We start from the raw sequence: 23,989 nt of genomic DNA, 5'->3' as shown, positions 1-23,989 counted from the left end.
ATTTGGTAGATTATGCTCGCTTAATACGTTAAGAAACGTATTTCTGGTTGCAAAGTGTTTGTTATACCTAACACAAACTGAAATATGTATTGTGAATTTAGTCTATATAACAGTCCATTTGCCTGGGCTGTAAACTTTGGTTTGATTGATCCATAATAATTAGTGATTTTCTGTATCAAATAGAACAATTTTTCACAATTTTGTTTTATATCAGGCAGTGAAAACAACTGTAAGCCTTTCATCCTCCTCCGAATAGACTCTGACCTGTTGGAGATGGATCTGTTTTAACGTTATGCTAACTCATAAAATTGCTTCTGGATTATTTTACTAGCTATATGTATAATATTCCTTGGCTCCACCATCAACCAAAAGGGAGACTGCAGCCAAGAAATCAGAAGGAGATTGAGACTAGGAAGGGCAGCCATGAAGGAGCTAGAAAAGATTTTGAAGTGTAAGGATGTGTCACTGGCCACCAAGACTAGATTAATTCATGCCATCATATTTCCTATTACTATGTATGGGTGTGAAAGCAGGACAGTGAAGAAAGCTGATAGGAAGAAAATAGATTCCTTTGAAATGTGGTGTTGGAGGAGAGTGTTATGGATACCGTGGACTGCCAAAAAAAAACAAATCAGTGGGTTATAGATCAAATCAAGCCTGAACTGACCCTAGAAGCTAAAATGACTAAACTGAGGCTATCGTATTTTGGTCACATCATGAGATGACAAGAGTCACTGGAAAAGACAGTCATGCTAGGAAAAGTTGAGGGCAGCAGGAAAAGAGGAAGACCCAACAAGAGACGGACTGACTCAATAAAGGAAGCCACAGCCCTCAATTTGCAAGATCTGAGCAACACTGTCAAAGATAGGACATTTTGAAGGACTTTCATTCATAGGGTCGCCATGAGTCGGAAGCGACTTGACCGCACTTAACACACACAACACACACATGTATCAAGGATTATATTACTAACAACAACATTGGTCATATTGAGTTGTCTTTTCGTGGACCTGGTGTGGATTGTTTTGATTGAAATGACACTAGAGACTGTTCTCTGTTATTGTGTTCTTTTAATTTAGAGGTTGTGCTGATGACCTCCCCCTATGTCTAGTTAGTTTCTGTTTATTAGTGGCTATTTGAAATTTGTGCACGGGTATAAATATCTAATTTTTCCCATCAGTTACCGAACTATTTTTCAAAGTCATGTCTTCTATTCAGTCCCAAATGGGACTGTGCATGTGCAGGCCGATGTGTGCTTGCACAGAAGCCCACTTGATGAACAACAATTACAGGTAAGTGCAACTCTGTTGTTGTTTTTGCCGTTACGTCACAGCTGACTTATGGCGACCCCATAGGATTTTCAAGGCAAGAGACATTCAGAGGTGGTTTGCCATTGCGTACTTCCATGTCATGCCTCCATATATTGACCCTGGTATTCGTTGGAGGTCTCCCATTCAGATACTTGCCAGGGTCGAGGCTGAGTGTCTGTGACTGGCCCAAGGTCACCCAAGTTTCCACGTTTCCAAGTTTCCATGGCAGAGTGGGGATTTGAACTGGGGTTTCCCAGATCCTAGTCTGATATATTAACCACAACACAACACTGTCTATAGCTGGTATTAATTTGGAGATAAACCACAGTTTAACCGATGGATCTTTACATTGTGGTGGAAGTAGCTTTGGATCTTTAGGAATGCTGATTTTACAGAAAAATAGCATACTCAGATCTATGAGACAGAATTCTGGTTAACATCCATTAGCAAGCTATTCTTAAATCATGAAGTTCTATTTTCTTGTATTGTAATGTATAATTGCTGTTTTAGCCTAAAATGTTCTGGGAATAATCATAGGGCTGTATATCAGATGCTTGTAACCCTGCAGGGAAAAATAACTGGCAAGGAGGAGTCATTTAATTTATTTAATTTTAATTGGTTGAAAATCAAATTATAAGTAGCGGCTATGAAGTTTGTGTAACCTCTATAATATTTGGTTTAAGAAAATAGGAGGTTATAAAATGATAACATGTATTACATAGAAAGGAATGTTGCTATACATGATAATTTATGCATTGGTACTGTCTTCTTTTTTCCTGTGTTTTAAATCGCCGTTGTAAACCACTTCAGGAATGCTTTACAATATTTCCAAATAAATAACGAAGTGATTATTGGTATTCTGAATTCTTATTAAAATAATGGTTAAATATATGTCTTTGGAAAAAATAATCACAGAGAACTTTAAAAGAATTGTGTCCAAATAATAGACTCATGTTCAAATCTAGGTGGACGTTTCTAGTTCTATGTAAACTCATGTTGGCCTGTTGGACTCACAGATCAGGATCATTTCAAAAATCAGAGTTACCGACAGGTTAGTGGTAGAAGCAGCATCAATGTCCCGCTCAAATCACATCCATAATTTGGCTTATAATAGCAGCACTTAGAATAACAGACATATCAGGAAAGAATAAGGTAAATTTTAGCCCTTGCTTGCTTGCTTGCTCTGCCCCTCCTTGTCCAATTGCAAATTGTGTTGCCTTCCAATTTTCCTGTGTTGCCTTATCAATGTCAGTACTAGCTTACAAATGAGATAAGAGGTGACTTAATTGTGAGGATCGAGACTGATGTCAGAGGGTATGAGATTTATTTATTTAAAACGTTTTAAAGCCACCTTTCCACGCACATCCATACATTTTATTTCAGGATAGTGTAAGGAAAATGTGTACTTCTTACAGAATTTAATCATGTGATTCCCTTTTTAAAGCTGTTGAAAATTTTGGGTGTTTGGGGGGTGGCGGTTTTTTTGGAGGGGTTGTTTTGGGGAAAAATGAAATGTTGGCCAAAACTGAAATACATGCTGTGGTAAAATGGGACACAGAAGCCTTCATTTCCTTCCTTTAATGGTACAGCTCCTAGCCAATAGGCTGTGAGCTAACTACACTGAACTGCTAAGCAGAATTTGTTAAAATTATTTTATTTTATATAATTTATTTTATCATATATATATATATATTCTTTAAGTTCTCATGTTTCTTAAATTCAAATAAACCCAAAATAAATTTCACTACTGGAACTGTGATAGCTAGATCACAACCACCCAGCAGAAATTGTCGCTTATTATCTACAGGCATGTCTATATCAAGAATGAATGGACTCATCAGCTGTGTCCTTAATTGCTTATATCTTCTACAGTAAAATAAGACATGCTCCATGGTTTTGATAGAACCAGTTCCACATCTTGGAATAGGGTTTTTTAGAATAGTACCCACTCAAAACAGCTGTGAGTAGTACATTGAATCTGGTTAAAAAGAAGAAGCCTTAATTTCAGCCCATGTGGGAGTGAGAAAATCTCTTAGCCATCCCAGGTCTCCTGCCTAGCCAGGCTGTTCTCTCTCTCTCTCCCAAAATCTACTCACACACACTCTCTCAGGGTAACTTCTACCACCAGCTAGTCAATTTCTAGGGACTGATCCACTGTGTGAACTAGTACCCAGGCACCTTGTGTTGCTGCTTACAGGTACTGCCTTGTTTTTGTATCTCCTGTTTAACTCACCTTAGCCCTTTGCAACCTCTGAGCCTATACAGTGTGTAGACCCAGTTACGAGAGACCTTGATATACATTTTGGAGTGTGCAAATTCTGGGGTGTAAGGCATTTCACCACACAGCAATACTTTACTATCAAACCTAAATGACTTGTACTGATTAAACTACATAAAATACATCATTTATAACTTAGTACATATATTTGGTATATTTAATTTAAAAGTATGAATGTCTTTGTTTTCCATTAAAAAACAACTGCAGCAATCGCCAGTGCTTGCAAACTGTTAAACCAATGCTAAAATAAAAATAATCTTAATTTTTGCCATATGAGAGTCAGGAATATTATTCAGAAAGAACGCTCATACTGTCACAGCAGTATGGCCTCTCACAGGCTCTTAGATATCATCAATCATGGTATCCTTCTGGATTGTCTTTTGGGGTTGGGACAGGGAGATACCATTTTGTGGTTGTTCAAGTCTTACCTGGAAGGTAGATTTTAGAAGGTGGTGCTTGCAGACTGCTGTTTTGCCCCATGGCTTCTGGCCCATAGAATTCCACATAGCTCCATCTAATCCATTATTCTTTTCAACATCTACATGAAACCATAGGATGAAGTCATTCAGAGATTTGGGCTGGGCTGTCACCAATATGCAGATGACACTCACCCCTATCTCGCACTTCCAACTGATCCCAGGGAGGCTGTAGAAACCCTGAACTAGTGCCTGGGGGCAGTTTTGGAGTGGAGGCAGGCTAATAAACTGAAGCCTATTCCTGAAAAGATGGAAGGGCTACTGGTGAGTGGAAGGTCTGACCCAGGATTTTTGGTGTCACATGTTCTGGATGGGATTGCACTCCCCTTGAAAAAAGGAAGCTTTGTTCTTGATGGGGTTTCTGTAGATTATTTTACATAACATTTCCATACTACATATTCTTAGTAAAACCTCATCTTTCATTTCACTGATTACAAAAGAAAAAAATGGGGTTTTTTTCAAAGTTCCTCTCAAATTTCCCTATTTTCCCATTGGAAAAATTCAAAAAGTCCTTAAACGTTTTCATGCTATACCTTTTGAGAGAGGAAAAAACTTGTCTTAAAAAATATCATTCATTCTATAACAGAAAATATTTCATTAGAGTATTTTCCCCTTACTGCCCCAAATGTCCCATTTTTATGAGGGGTGGAGAATGTCCTTGGGGAAAAAAATGTTTTTTGTTTTCAGGTTGTTGTTTTTTCTTTCATTTCCCCTGTGCCTTCACATCTCTAGCTTTCTCTATCTTTACACTTTTATTAACATGAGATCCCTGCCCTTGACATTCACACCATCAGTTCAGCCACTACCAGTCACCAAAAATGTCTTGTTCTGTCTTTTAATAGATGTGTTACATAAATAGATCATGTGACAAAAAAATTGTTGTAATTTTCATGTGATGTTCAATTCTAGACGTTGGGCTCCTGTAAATGCTGTTTTACAATTGCAATTGATTTTTGTTGTCTAGTATCAAGGCGGTCTTACAAAGCAGTCCTAAATAGAGTTGCGTAGCTCTGAATAGAATGTAATTCTCTTAGGATTTCATTGTTTTAATGCTAAAAGGCTTTGTTTCCTAGTGTTAAGCTGCTTCTTGAAAAGAGAACAAAATATGTTATAAGTGATAAGAGTCGGTACTTAAGATGTTTTTGTAACTAGAAAAGACTTTGCAATTTTATCACATCCATAAATTATACCTATTCATTTTTCTAGTCTCGTAAAATATTTGACCCAGTACAATACTGAGCCTATTTAAATGTTAGTGAATTGAAGCACTACTCAGTTATTTAGAACCTCATCAGCTGTATATGCTATGTTGTAAGTGTCAGCACAGGTTTTGCAAAGCCTCATTCCCCACTATTTGAGAATATGCTTATGAAATTGTACACAGTTGGCAATGGCCTGTATTGTGTAAAAAAAGAAAGAAAGAAAGAAACATTACTGTTGATCAAATTTAATTACTGCTTTTGAAACACATTTTGACAATTTTGTTATTTTTTTCAGGAGACACTGATAGACTGGTGTGATGAAAAGGAACTTAACTTGATTTTAACAACTGGAGGAACAGGTTTCGCACCAAGGGATGTCACACCAGAGGTGAGATTGTTTGTCTTTAAAACCATATACCTTTCGCAAATATCAGTAATATTCCTCTAGATTTAAACCTTCTCAAGGTATTATGCCATTTTGATATAATATACAGTTTCATTGTGCAAGTAAAACAAGCCAAAAATGCCTACCCTGAACAGTTACAAAAGTAGCAACTGATTTTATTGTTCTGCTAGAATAATATTGTTCATTTTGTGCATTGGGCAACATATGCAGAGTTACTCCAGTATAAACCAGTTGAAATGAATGGGATTAGACTGGAGGAACTCTCCTTAGAATAGCACTGTTTGCCTTCTTTCATTTTTTATCATTTTACTTCATTCCTATCATGCATATTTTTCACACTCGATAATGTTTGTTTTTCATGTTGCAGTATTCTCTGTCTCCCATTACTCCCAAGTTTTTGACTTGTACTCACCATCATATGTTGTTTGATATAATAAAAACATAGCCATTGTGACAAGATAAAGATAAAAAATATATGGCCTGTATCACACCATTCCTCTCAGCAAAGTTTGAAGTCGTCTTCCACTCTAAGGAACCTTTCTTCAACACAAGTGGCTCTTTCTTTGGAAGAGCAACAAATTGAAGGAAACACTGTCATCAAGAGCATCTTAAAAGGAAGAATTTTTGAAGTAAAAAATGAACAAGGAGCAAGAGCATGCAGATTCTATATTCTTTGTAAGCAATTGACTAAACTACTTATGTCTTACATTTTTGTCCTGCTCTGTTTTCAAGGTGTGGCATATATTATCTGCCTATCCCATCCATACTTGATCCTAACAACAGCCCACTAAAGTAGGTTACACTGAGAAATAGTGATGGATCCAGGGTTGCTCAGTGAGATTTTAATTTGGATCTTCTCGATCTTAGTCTGTAGCTACTACAATGAATTTCCTAGGTGAACTACCATATAATCCTGAGAAAAAGAAACAGTTTGTGACCACGGAACCATGTAAGACAATTCCACAGCCAGTAGCCCCTCTTTAATGTGAGTTAGTTGTCCGGCCCCCACAAAGGGGATCTTTGAAGAGCCAACCTGCTAACTCTAAATCCATGGACTGTGCTGAATGCTGGTGCCTTGACAGCTTGCCCAGTTATCATCCAACAACAGGAAGCTCAGCAGATATCACCCATCTACATATTATTTTTTGCTACATATTGTGATAAAGTTTTGGGTAACAGTGAATGATGCTGGGATGAACAGTGATTTTTTTATTAGGCCACTCTTTCAGACTAGGTCTGGCTCAGAGTGGCTTATAATTGTTTAAAACAATTAAGACAGCCATAAATTACAATAGAATTATCAGCAGTAATAAAAACTATGTGCCTTCAATTTTAGCAGCAATGATAACCTACTACCAAATAGTAGAATAACAACAAAACTAGACAGTACAATAGTAGGAAACACAGCGGGTAGGAGGAGAAGGAAGGGAGGCCAGCCAGATGGAAACCATCGCTGCCCTCAACCATATGCCTGGTGGAACAGCTAAGTTTCAAATCCCGCAGGGCCTGAACCTCACTGTGCATAGCATTCCACCAGGCTGGGGCCAGAGCTGAGAAGGCCTGGTCCCTGGTCGAGGACGGCCAGATATTTTTTGGGCCAGGGATCACCAGTAGATTTTCTCCAGCTGAGCGCAGAGCTTTTTGAGGGGTATATCAGGAGAAGCAGGACGGTACCAGACCGTTTAGGGCTTTGAAGGTCAATACCAAAACCTTAAACCTGATCCGGTGCTCAATCTGAAGCCAGTGCAGCTGGTGGAGCACTGTTTGGATGTATGCTTCCCATGGGGTCCCCGTAAAGACCTGCACAGTGGCATTCTGGACCAGTTGAAGTTTCCGAATCAGTCTTAAGGGAAGCCCTGCATAGAGCAAGTTACAGTCGTCCACAGACATGAGTACCTCACTTTCAACATTGTCGTGCCTTTCAACTTTATATCACTAACCCCAATCCCTGTTCTATATTGCTACTGTAGGAGCTCTGAACAGCTCAGGATCATGACACTTGAGGATTATTGCTTGCACACCCCAGGTCTTCCTGTATGATACTGATGCCTTTCAACTCCTGTAGGTCATCCTTATCAACCTGGATAACAGTGACATCAGGAGGGTCATATGAAAAATGTTATTTCTTTTATACCCTGCCTTTTCCCCAATAGGTCCAAAAACTGCTTGCGTGGTTCTCCTCTCCTCCATTTTATCCTCACAACAACCCTGTGAGGGTAGGTTAGGCTGAGAGTGTGATTGGTCGAAGGTTGCCCTGCAAGCTTGTATGGCAGTGTGGGGATTCAAACATGGGTCTCCCAAATTCTAGTCTAACACTAACTACTACAGTATGCTGCCTCTTCATATTTACATCCCCCCCCAAAACCCACCACTTTCCCCAACACAACCTCTGAAAGATTTCCTAAGTGTGACCACTAGAGGGGCAGGAAACCCACTCTCAAGCCTTGGTCTTTGATCCATTGACTCCAGGTAAAGGTCCCGGAGCTGCTTGTATACCTGTGTATTGTTGGTAATATTCTGCCTGATCTGTTATTTGTAAAAAAAAGATATATGTGCCTAAAGCATCCCGCAAACCTTTTTCACTGATTCATAATATTTAGTAAGTAGCCAAACTGTCAGTATATGCGGATCCCACAACAGGCAAGAAAATTATTCAACTAGTGATTCAACTTTTACCACCCATAGGTTTCCCTCTTTCTGTCCTTTCCATCTCTCTTGTCTTTCTTTCTCCAATTATTTTCAGTGTTAGTGTTGAACATAGATAAGATACTCTTTTGTTTGTCTTTTAAAAACTTCTTCATCATCTTTCATACCAAGGCCGTTTATGCTTGGTAATTAGCAGCGCGTCCCAGGCTGAAGTGCCTTGCATATTTTTTAAATTTCTTCATGCTGAACCATCATTCCAGACGTCACTGCGAAGCTGGCACATACCTGCTTTGCATTTCTTAAGAGCCCTTTTAATGCAACCTTTTGTATTTGCTCCACCCCAACATGGAAGCATTCACTGAAGGAAGCATGCAGAATCCCAGCCGAGGCTTAGCTATGCAAATGACTATTGCTGATGGCTATGCAAATGAAGGAACAAAGAAGCAGGCAAGTGGGGGGTGGAATTTGTTTGACGTTCTCCTTTTGCATCACATCGGGATCGTGAATAGTCATTTTAAAGGTCAGATTTTAAAAATCAGCATTGAGCGGGGAGCAGAATCGACCCTGCATAAATGGCCCAAGTGAACTTCTGGAGGGTCATCCATGTTGGCATGTGGATCATAAGAAGATTCACTTGCTTCAAGGCCTATTATTGACAAGCTCATTGGCAAGGAATGGGACTAACAGGAAGATAAAATAGCATAGCTGGTGGCTGAATATACAGGCTATCACCAGCCACAGTATCCCCCTACAATGTTTTCTTCCTCATCCCAAACTGGGCACAAGTTTCTCTCCTGCCTAAGGATGGAAACAGTGTGTTTGATTAGAATACACTTATATATGTAAATCAAATTTTTTATTCTATGATGAGTTTCACAGACTCATAGAATTAGAATTAAAAAGTCAGGAGTGGCCTAAAGACCATTCAGTCCAACACCCTGCACCCTGCGGGATTATTTAAAGCATCCCTGACAAATAAATGTCCAGTCTCCACTTAAACAGCTCCAAGGAGGGAGAACCCACAAAATTCCCAGGCAACCAATTCCACCACTGAACTGCCCTTATTGTTAAAAAGTTGTTCTTAATTACCCCCCCCATAACTCCCCTCCTGTAATTTAAACCCATTATCTTCCCTGTTAGTTAAAATCTAAAATAGCCAACCCCTTAGCCACCTACCTTTTGAAAGAGGAAGTTATCTTGCAAACAAATCAAGAAATTGCATGACCCCGACAGCTTGCCAGAATAAGTCTCCCAGTACACATCTGGGAAATTAAAATCACCCATAGCCAATCATATTGTTTGGATTGGCTAGTTTGCCCAAGAGGAGAGCATCCTCCTCCATGATCTTGTCTGTAACAAACTGCAACCACAATAGCATTAGTCACCGAGACGCTTTCCACAGGACCATCACGTTAATCATCTAATATTTCCTGACAATTGTATCCTTTCCTAACCTACAAAGCCACATCTCCTCCTCTCCAACTCCTGCAGGTCTGTTTAAACAACTCATATCCCTCCATTGCCACACTCCAATAATGAGAATTATCCCACCAAGTCTCTGTAATGCCTATTAAATCATAACTCTCTATCCCAATAAGAAATTCAAGATCCTCCTGCTTATTCCCCATACTTTGGGCATTAGTATACAAACACTGCAAGTCTCGCGCACCCCAGCCTGACATCCTCCGTATATCATCATTTGGGGCTTACCATCCGCTTCCCAAATGCCTCATTAAAAATGAGTTTTAATTTCTGCAATGTATTCTGCATGAAAATGGGCCTTATCTGCAGGCTAGTAATGATTTTAAAAACATTTTAAAAAATTTCAAGATTATATGATACTCTCTTTACCCTGCTGCCTTTCTTTATTATTGTGGCTTAGTAGAGCAATAAGAAATAAAAAATGTGTTTGCCCAGCTTTCCTCCTACAAGCCAGTATACAAAAACATTTCTCAGTTTTGAATTCACCTTGTTGTTTGGGGTTCATGGAATTCTACTGCTGTCTGTGGAATTTTGGGTGTCAATTTTCTTTAAAAACTGTAACCTAAACATTAGGGTAGATCTTGCCCTGACCATGCACTGCTTATAGGGCTTCTTAGCTCAGGTGTCGAGAAGTTATTCTAGTTACATGTGCCTTCACGCTGAAGGCTAACCAGGAATGGGCAAAGGGAACAGAAGGCCCTGGGGGCCAGAGATGGCATCATTTTTACTAGGTGATAGATGGAGGAAGAGTATAAAAGTCGTGAGAGGCCTAATGATAACAAAAGAGCCAAGGGTAGGTATCTAAGGGATTTGCCGGGCTCAGAAGAGCAGTGACAGGATTCTTTTCCTTGAAGAAACTAAAGCAGAGGCCGTGAAGACTCCCTAAAGGAGAGCTAAAAGTGGCATCAACTTGGGGAGCAATGGGGAAGAGATAGTAAGGCTTACTTATAAGCATGGCAATAAACGTTTGTTTCTGCACATGCCATAGTACTTCAGAGGTTGGTAGGCAAGAGCTACTATTATCCAAATTCCTCATATCTTCTTCTGTTAACTTGGAAAAAAGAAAAAATAGTTTGGTTCATGGTATTTCCAGAAATAAAATGGCTAATTGCCACCAAATATAGATTTATTTTTTTGGAGAAAGAAGAAATGGCAAACTATTTGCTAGGAACTATTTATTTCCCACCAAGCAGCCCTGGTTTTATCTTTCAGTTATAATTAATCTGGAATGAATTTGAACCAGAATCTGTAGTAGCTGTTTAACATTGGAGTGCTCTGTATTACAATACTGGTGTTACTCTGGGAAATAGTTTTGATTCCCTGCTGTCATATAAATTGTTTTTAAGAATCCTGACTACAGAATTTTTAATAATGCCTAGGTATAAAAGTTTAATGTTTCTGAGTCTGCTGCTGTGATATTGACAGAAAATTAGCAATTCTTTCCAAAACTTTCCAAAACTATCATTATATATAATTCTGAACATGGCCCTGGATGCAGATCATTAAATCTGCAGATTAGGACCATGTACTGACAAGAGTTCTTTCTATGAACTGGGAGATCCTCAGGCATGCAGAAAAATCCAAAAGATTTTTTTTTAAATCAGGGATTTTTTTAAAAGACACTAACTGGAGAAGCAATTTTTCACTTGTACAGACACAACTTAAATACAGCTACAGTCACTGAATGAAAAGCCAGCGTTGTTGCTGCTGCATTAGTATATCATTTCCTGGCATCCCGCTCTATAAGGAAAAGGAAATTTCTGAATGTTCTTTAATGTAAGTTCCACTAGGTTGAAGTAGTTCGGCCTCAAAGTAAAAGGCATGAATGACTCTATAGTGACAGCCAGTGGGTGTATTGGTTTTAAATTTAATGTTTTATTCTGATATCCATATTGAAATTATATTGTAAATTATTGTTGGAAGCCGCCCTGTGCCTGACCTGGCCGGGTATAAATGGAAATAAATAAAAGTGTAGGCCATTCTCTCAGTCTAATCTACCTCACAGAGTTGTTGTGAGTATAAAATGGAGAAGAAGAAAAACCCTGCCCTAAGTTCCTTGAAGGAAGGGCAGGATAAAATTGTGATAAATTGTCCCACATCTTATAAATAGGATTTGAGACTTCCCACTCAGGTATATGATGAAAGAAACTAACTTCAACAGCAGTCTAAAGGCTTTCAGTTCCTCTGACCAAGGACTAAACCCAATCAGTGACTAGAAGCCCTACTCATCTCCAAATGGAATACTCCTAGTTATTAATATAGGCTTGTCTAAATTCAGTTTCATGCAGCAAATATGCATCTCATTGTGGATCATTCTTTAAAAAACTTAAGAAACCATTTACTGTTAATTGTTTCTCAGCTTTACTGTCGTGAGTTGCAGTATTTCACTAGTATAATTGCTATTATTGTTTTGCTCATTTTCTGTTCTCTTTATTCTAAGCTTCACTTTCTTTTGGCATTTGCTTATTATGCTTCTACAAATGGCTTCTAATGCAATTTTCTATTCAACGCTGAAGGAAACAGAACTTTGGCAGGTCAAAAAATTTTTTGAAGTAGTAAAATAATGTTTGACGTGGCTAATGAGAGCCAAGATAATATGCTTGCTGGAGAAGTGACTTTCAGTGTTTATATACCATCAAAAAATCTTTGGCAACTTGTCTTCCAAGGAACCCCAGTCTGCCATGGATCCACTGTATGCTGCAGAACATTCTGGGAAATGTTCTGGGGTTCACTCTCAGTTCACACAGGCTTCTGGCCAGACCTGCTAGGTATTACTCTGCATGAAATGATGATAATCTAGAGCACGTACCAGTTGGTAGTGGTGGGCAAACTCTCTTCTAGGGAAGTTTGTCATTACTGAACTTCTCATTGAGGAATCTAAGGAACTTCAGCATTCCATGGAACAGGTTGAAAGCCACTGTACAAGATCAATAGATTAAATACGAGGTCTACTATAAAGTTGTTCTTGTGGTCTTAGACAAGTCACTGTTGCAAAGAAGACACACACACACAAACAGTTTTGCTGTAAGAAATGTTATTTTGTGATGAGCCACTGGGCCAGAATTCCATTTTTCTTTCCTAATGTATGTTATACAAGGAGCCCCGTGGCGCAGAGTGGTAAGCTGCAGTACTGCAGTCAAAACTTTGCTCACGACCTGAGTTCAATCCTGATGGAAGTTGGTTTCAGGTAGCTGGCTCAAGGTTGACTCAACCTTCCATACTTCCAAGGTAGGTAAAATGAGTACCCAGCTTGCTGGGGGTAAAGTGTGGACGACTAGGGAGGGCAATGGCAAACTACCCCATAAACATAGCCTGCCTAGTTTACGTCATGATTTGATGTCACCCCATGGGTCAGTAATGACCCAGTGCTTGCACAGAGAACTATCTTTATCTTTAATGTAGGTTATATAAGTCCCAAGGTTATATAAGTCCCAGTCCAGCATGGTTATCGATCTCTATTGATGGATATCTCCAAGGAGCTTGACTATTACTAATTAATACTCAAACCTTGTGAAATTATGCATTTAACACTGCTGATGCACCCTGTTCTCCAGTAAGGTAAGCTTTTGTGCACTGTTCAAACATACAGAGTACGAAATCCACTTGACCTTGGGAACCCTGTTTCACTGGTCTTCACTGCTAGATGGGATCATTTGCATGCACTCACAGACTCATGCCATTTTCTGATTGGTCAAATCCACGCTCATTGCCCTGAACTCCTAAAATAATGGCTCAAATGAAGGTGCTTTTTTCATTTTTTGTCTATCCCAACCTATGCAAAAATGTTACTCTTTGCAGGGAAGTGTAAGTATTTAACTAGAAATACTGCTAATGTTACTTTATATTAGAAATTGACTTTGCACTGGGAAGATAAAAGATGTGCCAGGATTCTACCTTGTAGAGTGGAGAAGAGGGCAATTCCCTGCCCCCATTTACCCTAGGAACTGAAATAAAGGCCTTTCTGCAGGGGCTTAGTCAGATCTACTACAAAATTAATTCTCTAGCTGGTGGCATTTGCTCTGGAGTGGAGAGTAGATTGTCAGAATGGAGTACCATGCATGCAATTATTGTGAGGCTGAAACAATGTGTTGAGTTCTTTGAAGGGAAGAGCAATGTACAAATGCAACAAATGAATAAATAGTTGTCCCTGAGGTTGTTGCAAGATAATACTTGTGAAATCTTCACACTTTCTATATACAATATAAGGATGATAATGGTTTATTAATTGTGCTGCTCCAAATTCAGACTTTAATGGCAGTTGTGGGGTTTTATTTTGGGTTTGTTTTGTTTTTCTAGATAGATAAGGTGCTCTGATGTCTTCCCTGTGGGTTACATTTGCTAAAGTACTTATTTGCTAATATTCCTGAGAACAATTATTCTTGAGTGCAGTTGTTTGTAGTTGAAATAGCCTTCATTAGCTTTAGAAAGCAGCAATAAAATGGTGGTTTACCTGATGTGTACTACACTTGCTGTGTTATGTAACAATATAATTTGAAAATGTTAAAGGGATTTGCCCTGACCAGGATGGGCCAGGCTATCCTGATCTTATCAGATCTCAGAAGCTAAGCAGGGTCAGCCCTGGTTCACAATTGAATGAGAGGCCAACAGGGAAATTCAGGGTTATTGTGCAGAGGAAGGCAATGGCAAACCACCTCTGTTAGATATTTGCCTTGAAAGCCCTACAAGGTCGCCATAAGTCAGCTGCGACTTGATGGCACTTTACACACACACAAAAGGATTAGGGTATACCAAAGAAGGTATAATTTATCAGGAAACATTTCCTATTAGACTGTGGTAATGTGCTACAATTGTTTACTTTGTTCCTTGAAGTATGATTTAGGAAACAATTTGAAGTTATTATTTTGAACAGTTTTACAGTGTTGAGGATGAACTTGTTGCAAAACTGGTACTGCTACCCATTAATAATTTTGCTCCTTACCTAAGTAGGAAAGATACTTAGCTGCTGAATATTCAGTAGGCCCCCTACCTTGATCAAAAAAGAATAATAAAAGACAATCAGTACTGTGAACATCATGACAATAATTTACTTCTGGGGGAAATTACTTTCTTACATATTTTTCATTGCTCACTTGAAAAGATCTTTCATTCAACAGCTTCACTTCTCTAACTAAAACAGGTCTTTCTAGCTAAAAACAGAAAAAGCTGTGCAAAGAAGTTAAACACCTGGAAAGATGTCTGTCTGGAAATATTAAAGATGTGATAAGTAAGAAGTGACAAAATCTGTGTACTAGAAAATGTGCCATTTTGGATCCAATCATCTCATGAGACTATTGCTGTTAGTCATGACTGCTGTCAGTACACAGAGAAACCTGCATCAGCAGGGTTGGATTGGCCATTTAGGCCAATGGCCCGGGGGGGCACCCCTGTCCACCAGGGCAACCACACCCCACCCTCCAATGCTCACATGCCTGCCAGCTGGCAACCCTTGCTCCATGTGATGCAGGGAAGGACATTCTTGGCCTGGCTGCATATGGCACAGGAAAGGAATGCCTGGCCTGACCCTGCCTCATCCTGTGTGGCATGAGAAAGGACTACTTCACCTGGTTTTGCCTCCCACAGTACAGGGAAGGACATGCCTGGACTCAGCCCCTGCAAAGGAGACACTGAGCTGTCTGGGTAGCACTTCCTCCCTCCCTCCCTCCTCTGGGTGATGGACTGGGGAGGGGCCAAGGCAGTCCAAGGGCGGGGCCTTTCATCAGGACTGTTTCCCCCCCAAGACTGCTTCTGCTAGTATGTAATACTTGTTTCAAGCATTTAATTCAACATGTCACTTAGCATGTAGAATAGAGGTACATGCTGAAAATATAAAGTGTGAAGCAGTCCTTGATACTAAATACACATTTGCCAGGAAGTTGTGGCCAGCCTTAGCTCCTGAATATGTTTTCAACTATATGGTCTATATCAGGGGTGGGGAACGTCAGGCCTGGAGGCCGTTTAAGGCCCGCAAAATCATTTGGTCTGGCCCTTTGTGGGTCCTGGCAGATCTCAGAAGGATCTAAGACTGGTGATCCGCCCCCTCCCGCGGACAGGAATAGCCTCTATTCATGGCGGATGTGAATTTGTATTGCTGAGAAAAGGAACCTTTTTCCCCTGGCCCCAAGCATGTGGAGCAGGAGCAACTCCGACATGTGGCTGGACAGCTATGCCCAGCTGGTGCAACAGACCATCCTGTGCCACCAGGTGGGAGAGTGTGCCACCAGTTGGATGCCTGCCTGCTTGCCCGCGTGGGGGGGTCATCTGGGGCAGCTGCCTGCTTGGGGCTTGGTTGGCTAATTTTTAAGTTGATAATTTTGTATGGCCCATGAATAATTTTATAAATATCCAAATGGCCCTTGGCGGAAAAAAGGCTCCCCAACCCTGGTCTATATCTTACAAACGGCCACTGAAATTTTCCCCAGGTTGCTGCCACTTCCCTGATTGTAATGACTATTCATTAACAGTCCCAAAATCTTAGGAATAATCTTTCTGGGAGTTAAGTAGGATTGTACAGCATGAATATAATTGTGGGGAATATCTACATTCTGTTAACATTGTGTATTATACACATTACTATTTGTTGTGTTTGTACATTATATTTTTTAATGTACATGGCAAACATTAGATTAGATTTTTTGAAAATGTGATTATGAATGGACCAAAGGCTGACAATATAGAATATTGGTGTTTTAATTATTTCCTTTGCATAAAGAGCATTTTGGATAGGTTCAGTGCAGAAAAAATGTGCTTTTGCATTCCAAAATTAGTTGCATGCCGCCTTTTAGCCCTTAATATTCCTAGCTATATTTGTCATCTTAAATAATACTTTCTAATATATTGTGAAAAGCCATCCAGAAGTTTTTTAAAAAGTCTACGTTTGTTCCTTATTTTGTGAACGAAGGGAACTGAGTTAAGAAAACAGTATTTCCAAAGTACTTTCACCAATCCGTCTGTGATCTTGGCACTTGACCTATATTCTCTTTTACTAGTTGAACAATTTTGTAATGCACATATGAATTATATATATATGTATTACTGCAATGCTTTGGGCATATTTTTCTGGAAATGCTTTGTTTAATCTAATGTTTCATATATGAAGCCTAGGTTACCCTCTCTGGAAGTATTTGGAAAACCTTGGATATAGCTATAAATATATATAAATATTGTATGACAATTTGCTATTGCTAGTTACTACTATACCGTATATACCCGTGTATAAGCCGACCCGCGTATAAGCCGAGGTGCCTAATTTCTCCCCAAAAATGGGGAAAAATTAGGCACCCGCGTATAAGCCGAGGGTCGGCTTATAACCCCTCCCCCCCCCCACAGGCTTACCTGGGCTCCCGGCAGCAAGCGGCGCGGGCCTGGCGGCGGCAGCGTCACAACCGGGCGAGGGCCGGGGCAGCCTCCCTGCAGCTGCAGAAGGCCGCCCCAGGACGCTCTCGGCCGCGAGGAGCGGCGGCGCGGCCGGGCGAGGGCCGGGGCGGCTGGGCGAGGGCCGAGGCAGCCGCCCCAGGCCGCCCTCGGCCGCGAGAAGCGGCGGCGGGCCGGGCGAGGGCCGGGGCGGCCGGGCGAGGGCCGAGGCAGCCGCCCCAGGCCGCCCCAGGCCGCCCTCGGCCGCGAGAAGCGGCGGCGCGGCCGGGCGAGGGCCGGGGCGGCCGGGCGAGGACCGAGGCAGCCGCCCCAGGCCGCCCTCGGCCGCGAGAAGCGGCGGCGCGGCCGGGCGAGGGCCGGGGCGGCCGGGCGAGGACCGAGGCAGCCGCCCCAGGCCGCTCTCAACCGCAAGAAGCGGCGGCCGGGCAAGGGCCGGGGCGGCCGGGCGAGGGCCGAGGCAGCCGCCCCAGGCCGCCCCAGGCCGCTCTCGGCCGCGAGGAGCGGTGGCGCGGCCGGGCGAGGGCTGGGGCAGCCTCCCTGCAGCTGCAGGAGGCCGCCCCAGCCGCTCTTGGCAGAAGGAAGCGGCGTGGGCCCGGCGGCGGCGGCAGTAAGTTCCCTCCTCCCTCCTTCCTCCTCCCTCCTCCCTCCTCCCCCCTCCCCCCTCCCCCCTCCCCTACCCTACCGTATTGACCCGCGTATAAGCCGAGTTCGGCTTTTTCAGCCCTTTTTTGGGGCTGAAAAACTCGGCTTATACGCGAGTATATACGGTAGTTCTCTTTTATCCTCACAACAACCTTGTCAGGTGGGTTAGGCTGAGAGTATGTGACTGGCAAAAGGTCACCCAGCAAGCTTTCATGTCAGAGTGGGGATTTGAACCCGGGTCTTAAAGATCTGACATGCTAACCACTATGCAACCCTTGTTCTCCACTAATATTGACAGTGAGAGGAGACGGTAAATTTACAAACCAATCTTAATCATTTGTACGAGTGACCCTGTACCAATATAACAGTGTACCTTGCCTTAGGAACATTTCCAAGACTCAGTGCTGGTGCAGCATCTACAATTAGAGGTGCACTGGCTGAGGGCAGAACATATGGGGTATGTTTATACATATGTGGTACTTTGACATAGGTAGCAGTGGAAGGCAGATAATGAATATGGGGAATGAGATCACTTACCAAAATACCAAAAGGAACGTTGAAAGCTAGAGAAAAAATTAATCTTTCTGGTAGTAAGGAAGATGATGTAAAAGAAAAAAAAGTGTTGCAACATGCCTTAAATAAATAGAATTCCCAATGAAGGATGGGAAATTGTTCATTTTGTTTTCCTGTAAAATAATATAGCTGTGGAACTATTTAAGATATTGGTGTAATAATTTCATTTCTTTAACTCTATGTTTTTACCTTTCCTTGGTCCCCCTACCTTTCGATTACTGAAGTATAAATAAGCTCATCTCCTTCCAGTGATTTTTGAAATAGTAATTCATACACTTGAAAGGAAGCCATGGCCCTCGGTTTGCAAGACCCTGGTCTGATCCAGCAGGGCTTTCCTTATGCTCTTGTGGAGGATGGGGTTATCCACGACTACTAGTCAAAATGGATCATGGTCATGATGCACACCTATTCTCTCCAGTATCAGAGGAGCGTGCCTGTTATATTAGGTGCCGTGGAACACAGGCAGGATAATGCTGCTGCAGTCGTCTTGCTTGTGGGCTTCCTGGAGGCACCTGGTTGGCCACTGTGTGAACAGACTGCTGGACTTGATAGGCCTTGGTCTGATCCAGCAGGGCCTTTCTTATGCTCTTATGTTCTAAACATTCGGGCTTTCTGCCATGGCTGTTGATAATTTATTTTATTTTATTGGTCAGGAAGATTTCCATAGAAATCTGATTAACGTAAGGGGGTGATTTTAATGAGCCCCTGGAACAGCATCTTGCTTACATGTCTTCACCATCAGAAGATCCACTGTGCTGGAATAATTGAGCTTATAGTGTTGATTTTTGATATGCAAACCTGTATAAAGGTAAGTGTGGCAACTCTTCACATAGTTTTTCTCAAAGAATATTAGGAAATTGATTATTTCTTTTTCTTATTATAAGTAGTATATTTTAGAATATACATATGCAGAGTGTCTTTAACCTAGAATGGGCCTTCACTGCTTGTGATCCTTCAAGCTCAAAACAGCTCACTACTCATGGCTTGTGACTTACTCTATGCTTTGACCACACTCTTGTTTTTCCAATGTGACTTACTCTATGCTTTGACCACACTCTTGTTTTTCCAATGTTGACAGTAAACCTGTCCAGTGTCAACAGGACCATAACATACAAGTGATCATATTTTGAAACCTTGCCATAGTACCAAGCATGGATAGATATAAAATATCTAATCCAATTCCATTTTCAATTTGGATTTTTCAAGCTGCCAACCTCATCATCCATAGCAACAAGTCTGTGACTTTGAGGAACCCACAACTCAAGGTTAATTGGACAGACAATAAGCGCCTGTCAGTCTGCTTATCATTAGACCATTGAAGATGTCCTTGCTAATTACTGGAGCTTGCTGAACCCCCACTAACAGCTTTAGGAGGGCAGAAAGGTCAGCCTTAGGAATCAACAACACTCCTTTGGTATCTCTGTTATATCCTAAGGGATTATACATTACCCCTGCTAAGAATTTGTAGGAACAGGATCATACTCTAGTAATTTTAATGAAACTTAATAGATCAATAATTTGGACATGCTGACAAATGTTGTATACATCATAAGTTTACTCTATTCATACTTGGGGGATGTACCAATGTTGCATTCTCAATCTGATCATTTTGTCAGGCTTAAATTAAGAGGGCTCCACCGTGTCCCTATCCATCCTCAAGGCTTTCTATCATTTAAGTACCCCTCTAGTGTATGGGAGCCCTGACCTGGATGGCCCAGGCTAGCCTGATCTCGTCGATCTCAGAAGCTAAGCCGGGTCAGCTCTGGTTAGTATTTGGATTGGAGACCACCAAGGAATACCAGGGTTGCTGTGCAAAGGAAGGCACTGGCAAACCACCTCTGTTAGTCTCTTGCCATGAAAACCCCAAAAAGGGGTCGCCATAAGTCGGCTGCAACTTGACAGCACTTTACACACACACACACTAGTGTATGGGGCACTTCAGGATTTCACGTTTGGCTATGCATAGACCCACCAATTGACAGAAATTAAAACTGACATGGCATCAGGCTGATGCGTCTTAAAGAAAGTTGTAACTTTAGTGGAAAAAAGGCATAATGGCATCCACATTCTTTGAAATTTAGGGCACAGTGTTTCTGAAAGATTTGGTTTTGGTGCAGATACAAAGGATAGTCTAATGAAACTGCAAGACAATAGAATGCCTACACAAATTTCAGGAGTGTCATATGTCACTCTTCAGTTAGGACAGCAGCAGCCTTATTGGCACAGGGGATATATATGGAATGTTCATATTATTTGAATTTGTTGAGAAGTTCAATGCTTACAAGAAAAGGTCAAAGTAACAAACATCATTTACCAAACAACGCTAGGTTACATCTGAGCAACAATCTCATCTGATTGGGTCAGTTGGCTAAAGAAATCAGTTTTGATACATGAGTTGGAGTTTGAATCAAGGCTTCCTTTAAGAGAATTCTGGAGATGACCTCCACCCTAAAATTCCCCTTAATGTTTTATTCATTGAAACTACAACTCTACACATGAATTCCATTGGGTCCAGCTGTTGGCCAAGAGGAAACACAAGAAAAAGACAACAACAACAATAATATCACTTTCCCCACTAGTGTTTCCACTTGCACAATATCACAGGTTTTTTGGAAGTGAACCTAGTTGCTTCTTCATTCTCAAAATGGCTCCCCAAGGTATCATATGGGAGAGGGAAGATATTGTTACCCTTCTTGAGACCATTAAATAAAGCCCTGCAGTTTCTCATGAGTAGGTCTTCATAGAACTGTAGTGTGCACTGAGTCCAGATAAGGGACATACTATTAAGTCAGGGGTATCACAGGACAATCTCTTAAATGCATGCCAAGTAGAAACAGCTGTAGGCTGACTTTGTGGGACAGCATGAGATGTTACAAAAATCTTGTGTGTGTATGACATTCTGTATCTGAATACACATAATCTTGCACAAACCTTTCTGCAACTGCAACTTTGCTAAGTAGATTTCTTTTAATCTTATATTCTAATGGTTAAATGTGGCCCATGCTGCAGATACTTAAATCCTTGGACTGGGACCACACTGAGACGAAACATGATTCTACAAGCTTGGGTGACCCATGTTTGCAGAAAAATCTGAAAACTAAAAAAAAAGGAAAAAAAGGGTTACAAAAATACCAATAACAGAGAACAATTGACTGTGCAACTGCAGAGAACTGTTTTTGGCAGGTGGACTAGGAGTTGGAGGGCAGGAGGGTTAGAGAGATTGGGGCAGCACTTACAAATGAGGAAGACACAGGAATCTGGATGAATCGTTGCTGCAGCCACCACTAAGGCAGTGAAGCTGCAGGCTGGACAGCCAGGAGAATTGCTGCTGCTGCTGCTGTGGCAGCAAAACTGTGGGGCAGTCAAGAGAGTTGCTGCCACTGTCAGCAGTGCATTGGTAAAGTTGTGTGGCAGGCACCTAAGAGAGTCATTGCCACCACTGCTGCCTGCCTCAGCTGCCCTCTTTAAATTTTCCTGTCAGCTTATAATTGGCAAAACTATGGGGAGTGGTACTGTAGCCTTAGGGGGGAGCAAGGAGGATTCTTTGCTGCTTTTCCTTACAGTCTCACCAGTCACAAGCTGATAGGAAAGTTTAAGAGGACAGCTGAAGTAGGGGTGAGAAGAAGTCTCCTCCCACACCTCCATAGCTACCACCTCAGGCACCCTCCCTGCATTTTCCCACCAGCTTCTGATCAGTGAATCTATGGGGAGACAGAGCACTAGAGACAGGTGAGTGGGTGCAAAGAATCCATTGTGGTCTCTCCTCCCTGCTGGGCTCCCTGCCCACTCACATCACTGCTTCAGCCCCTGAGCCAGCTCCCTCCCCCCCCCCGCTTTTACCCCTGGCCTGGCACAGCTCCCTGCCCTCCACTATGGCCTCCACCACTACCACGGACCTTGCAAGTTCTTTATGGGTTCCTGCTTGCTCAGTCTGCTTTCAGTGTATGTTGTCCTATCTTTTCATGTGAACTGATTAATGAAGTTTCCTATCAAAGAGGAAGTAGAGATATTCAGTTAAGTTATATTGACATGGAACAATACCTAGGTTGCCTAACTACATATTTGCATGCTTCTACTGTCATGAATCTCGTCTGTGACATGTAGTTCCTTTAAACAAATCAGGTTAGTTCAGCAGCTGAGTAAGACTGTGAAAAAAAGCATGTTTTCATATACGTACTATCTTTTTGTTGTATTTGCTGGTCGTGGACCGTGATAAATACTATTGATTGGTTGATATATGTACCCTCTTTGAATATACCTCCCTAATTTGGTTTTACCAGTATTCAGTCAGGATCCAAATAAATGTAAAATTATGTTTCAGGAGCTTTAGACTTTTTGTTCCTGAGGAGACCCGACACATATCAGATGGCCAAGAAACAAGGCATAGATACCAAGGTCTTGCCCAATGTTGCCTTCTCGCTCTGGTATTCAGAGATGTACTGCCTCTGGCATGTGAAAGTTGCCTTGAAACAAAGGAGAGTTTGAAAAGACCGTTTTCAGTGTAGAATTGGGATCAACTATTTTTAAAATAGTCCAAAATACTGCTGGTATAGGGCAAGGCTCTTGTGTGATTCAAAGCAGTTCTTTGAAGCCAAGCAATATTTATAAGTGTATTGGAGAAAGGCCACAACTTATATAATAAATATGATGTTCAATGCACTGACTTTGGTTGTGGGTTGATGTTAGGAAAAGAAGTTTTTTTCTTGATATGATTGTCGGTGACTTTCACTTTTGTAGCCTCTGACATTGATTCCCTGTAGCTTCTTAGTTACCAGCTTCTTAGTCCAGGATACAAGGTTTTATTAAGTCAGAGATGAGGACCCTTATTACAGATACATCCTCTTTCCTACTTTCCAGTTTATGAATTCCTTTGGTTAAGTTATTCCTTTTTGTCTTGCTTTTGTCCCTATATCTTGACTTTGAGTTAAGTTTGCCTTCCAGACTCTACATAAGTAATTTTAACAAAATATATTTTAAATCAGCTAATATACCACTTCTGCAAGAAAATATTCAGAGAAATGATTTGTACTTTAAATGTAAAATAAAATACATAGGTTGGAATTGGAATATTTAAGATTCTGATCTTAAAATCTATAGTTTTGTATAATAAATTATTCAGTAGTGTTCTGTTTCTCCTGAACATTTTCCCTGAGAGGTATACAACTTGATGATTCTTTGCTTGATAAAGTATGATGAATTTACCTCTTTCAGTTCAGATGGATTTCTGTGTTGTACTGTTCCAGACTGCCTGTATGAAATGACACTAGAGTCACACATGTGGTAATTTCCTGTTTCACATTGGGGTATGCGTTTTCATACTACCTTCCAGTGAACACAGAAGTATGCTGATCAAATTCTTTCTATAACTCTTAATTATACATTTTTGCTGATACATGTCTTATACAAACGGTTACATTACAAAACTATAAACTGTACTTCACTGTCATTTCTTTCAATGTATCAGATATGCTATATTTAGTTGTCAAATACTGTCCTTACATACCTATGCAACTTGGTATAAACTTCATACCACTTTCCTTCTTTCCTGCTTTGTGCTTTCTTAGCAGATACACCAACTAAAATTATAATCTCTGACAAGATAG

General features: G+C 41.0%; 1 protein-coding gene across 16 annotated transcripts in view; it reads left to right on the top strand.

The window, feature by feature from the left end:
- The window catches only part of GPHN (gephyrin), a 321,466-nt gene that overhangs the window by 134,046 nt on the left and 163,431 nt on the right, over window positions 1-23,989 (top strand). For all 16 annotated transcript variants that reach the window (XM_056850804.1, XM_056850798.1, XM_056850801.1 and 13 more), the window contains one exon: window positions 5,562-5,654. In XM_056850804.1, the coding sequence (XP_056706782.1) occupies window positions 5,562-5,654 (93 nt within the window). The remainder of the gene's footprint in view (window positions 1-5,561; window positions 5,655-23,989) is intronic.

Source organism: Euleptes europaea, chromosome 6, assembly GCF_029931775.1.
Source record: "Euleptes europaea isolate rEulEur1 chromosome 6, rEulEur1.hap1, whole genome shotgun sequence".
Classification (NCBI taxonomy): domain Eukaryota; kingdom Metazoa; phylum Chordata; class Lepidosauria; order Squamata; family Sphaerodactylidae; genus Euleptes; species Euleptes europaea.
This window is presented reverse-complemented; position numbering and strand designations above follow the sequence as displayed.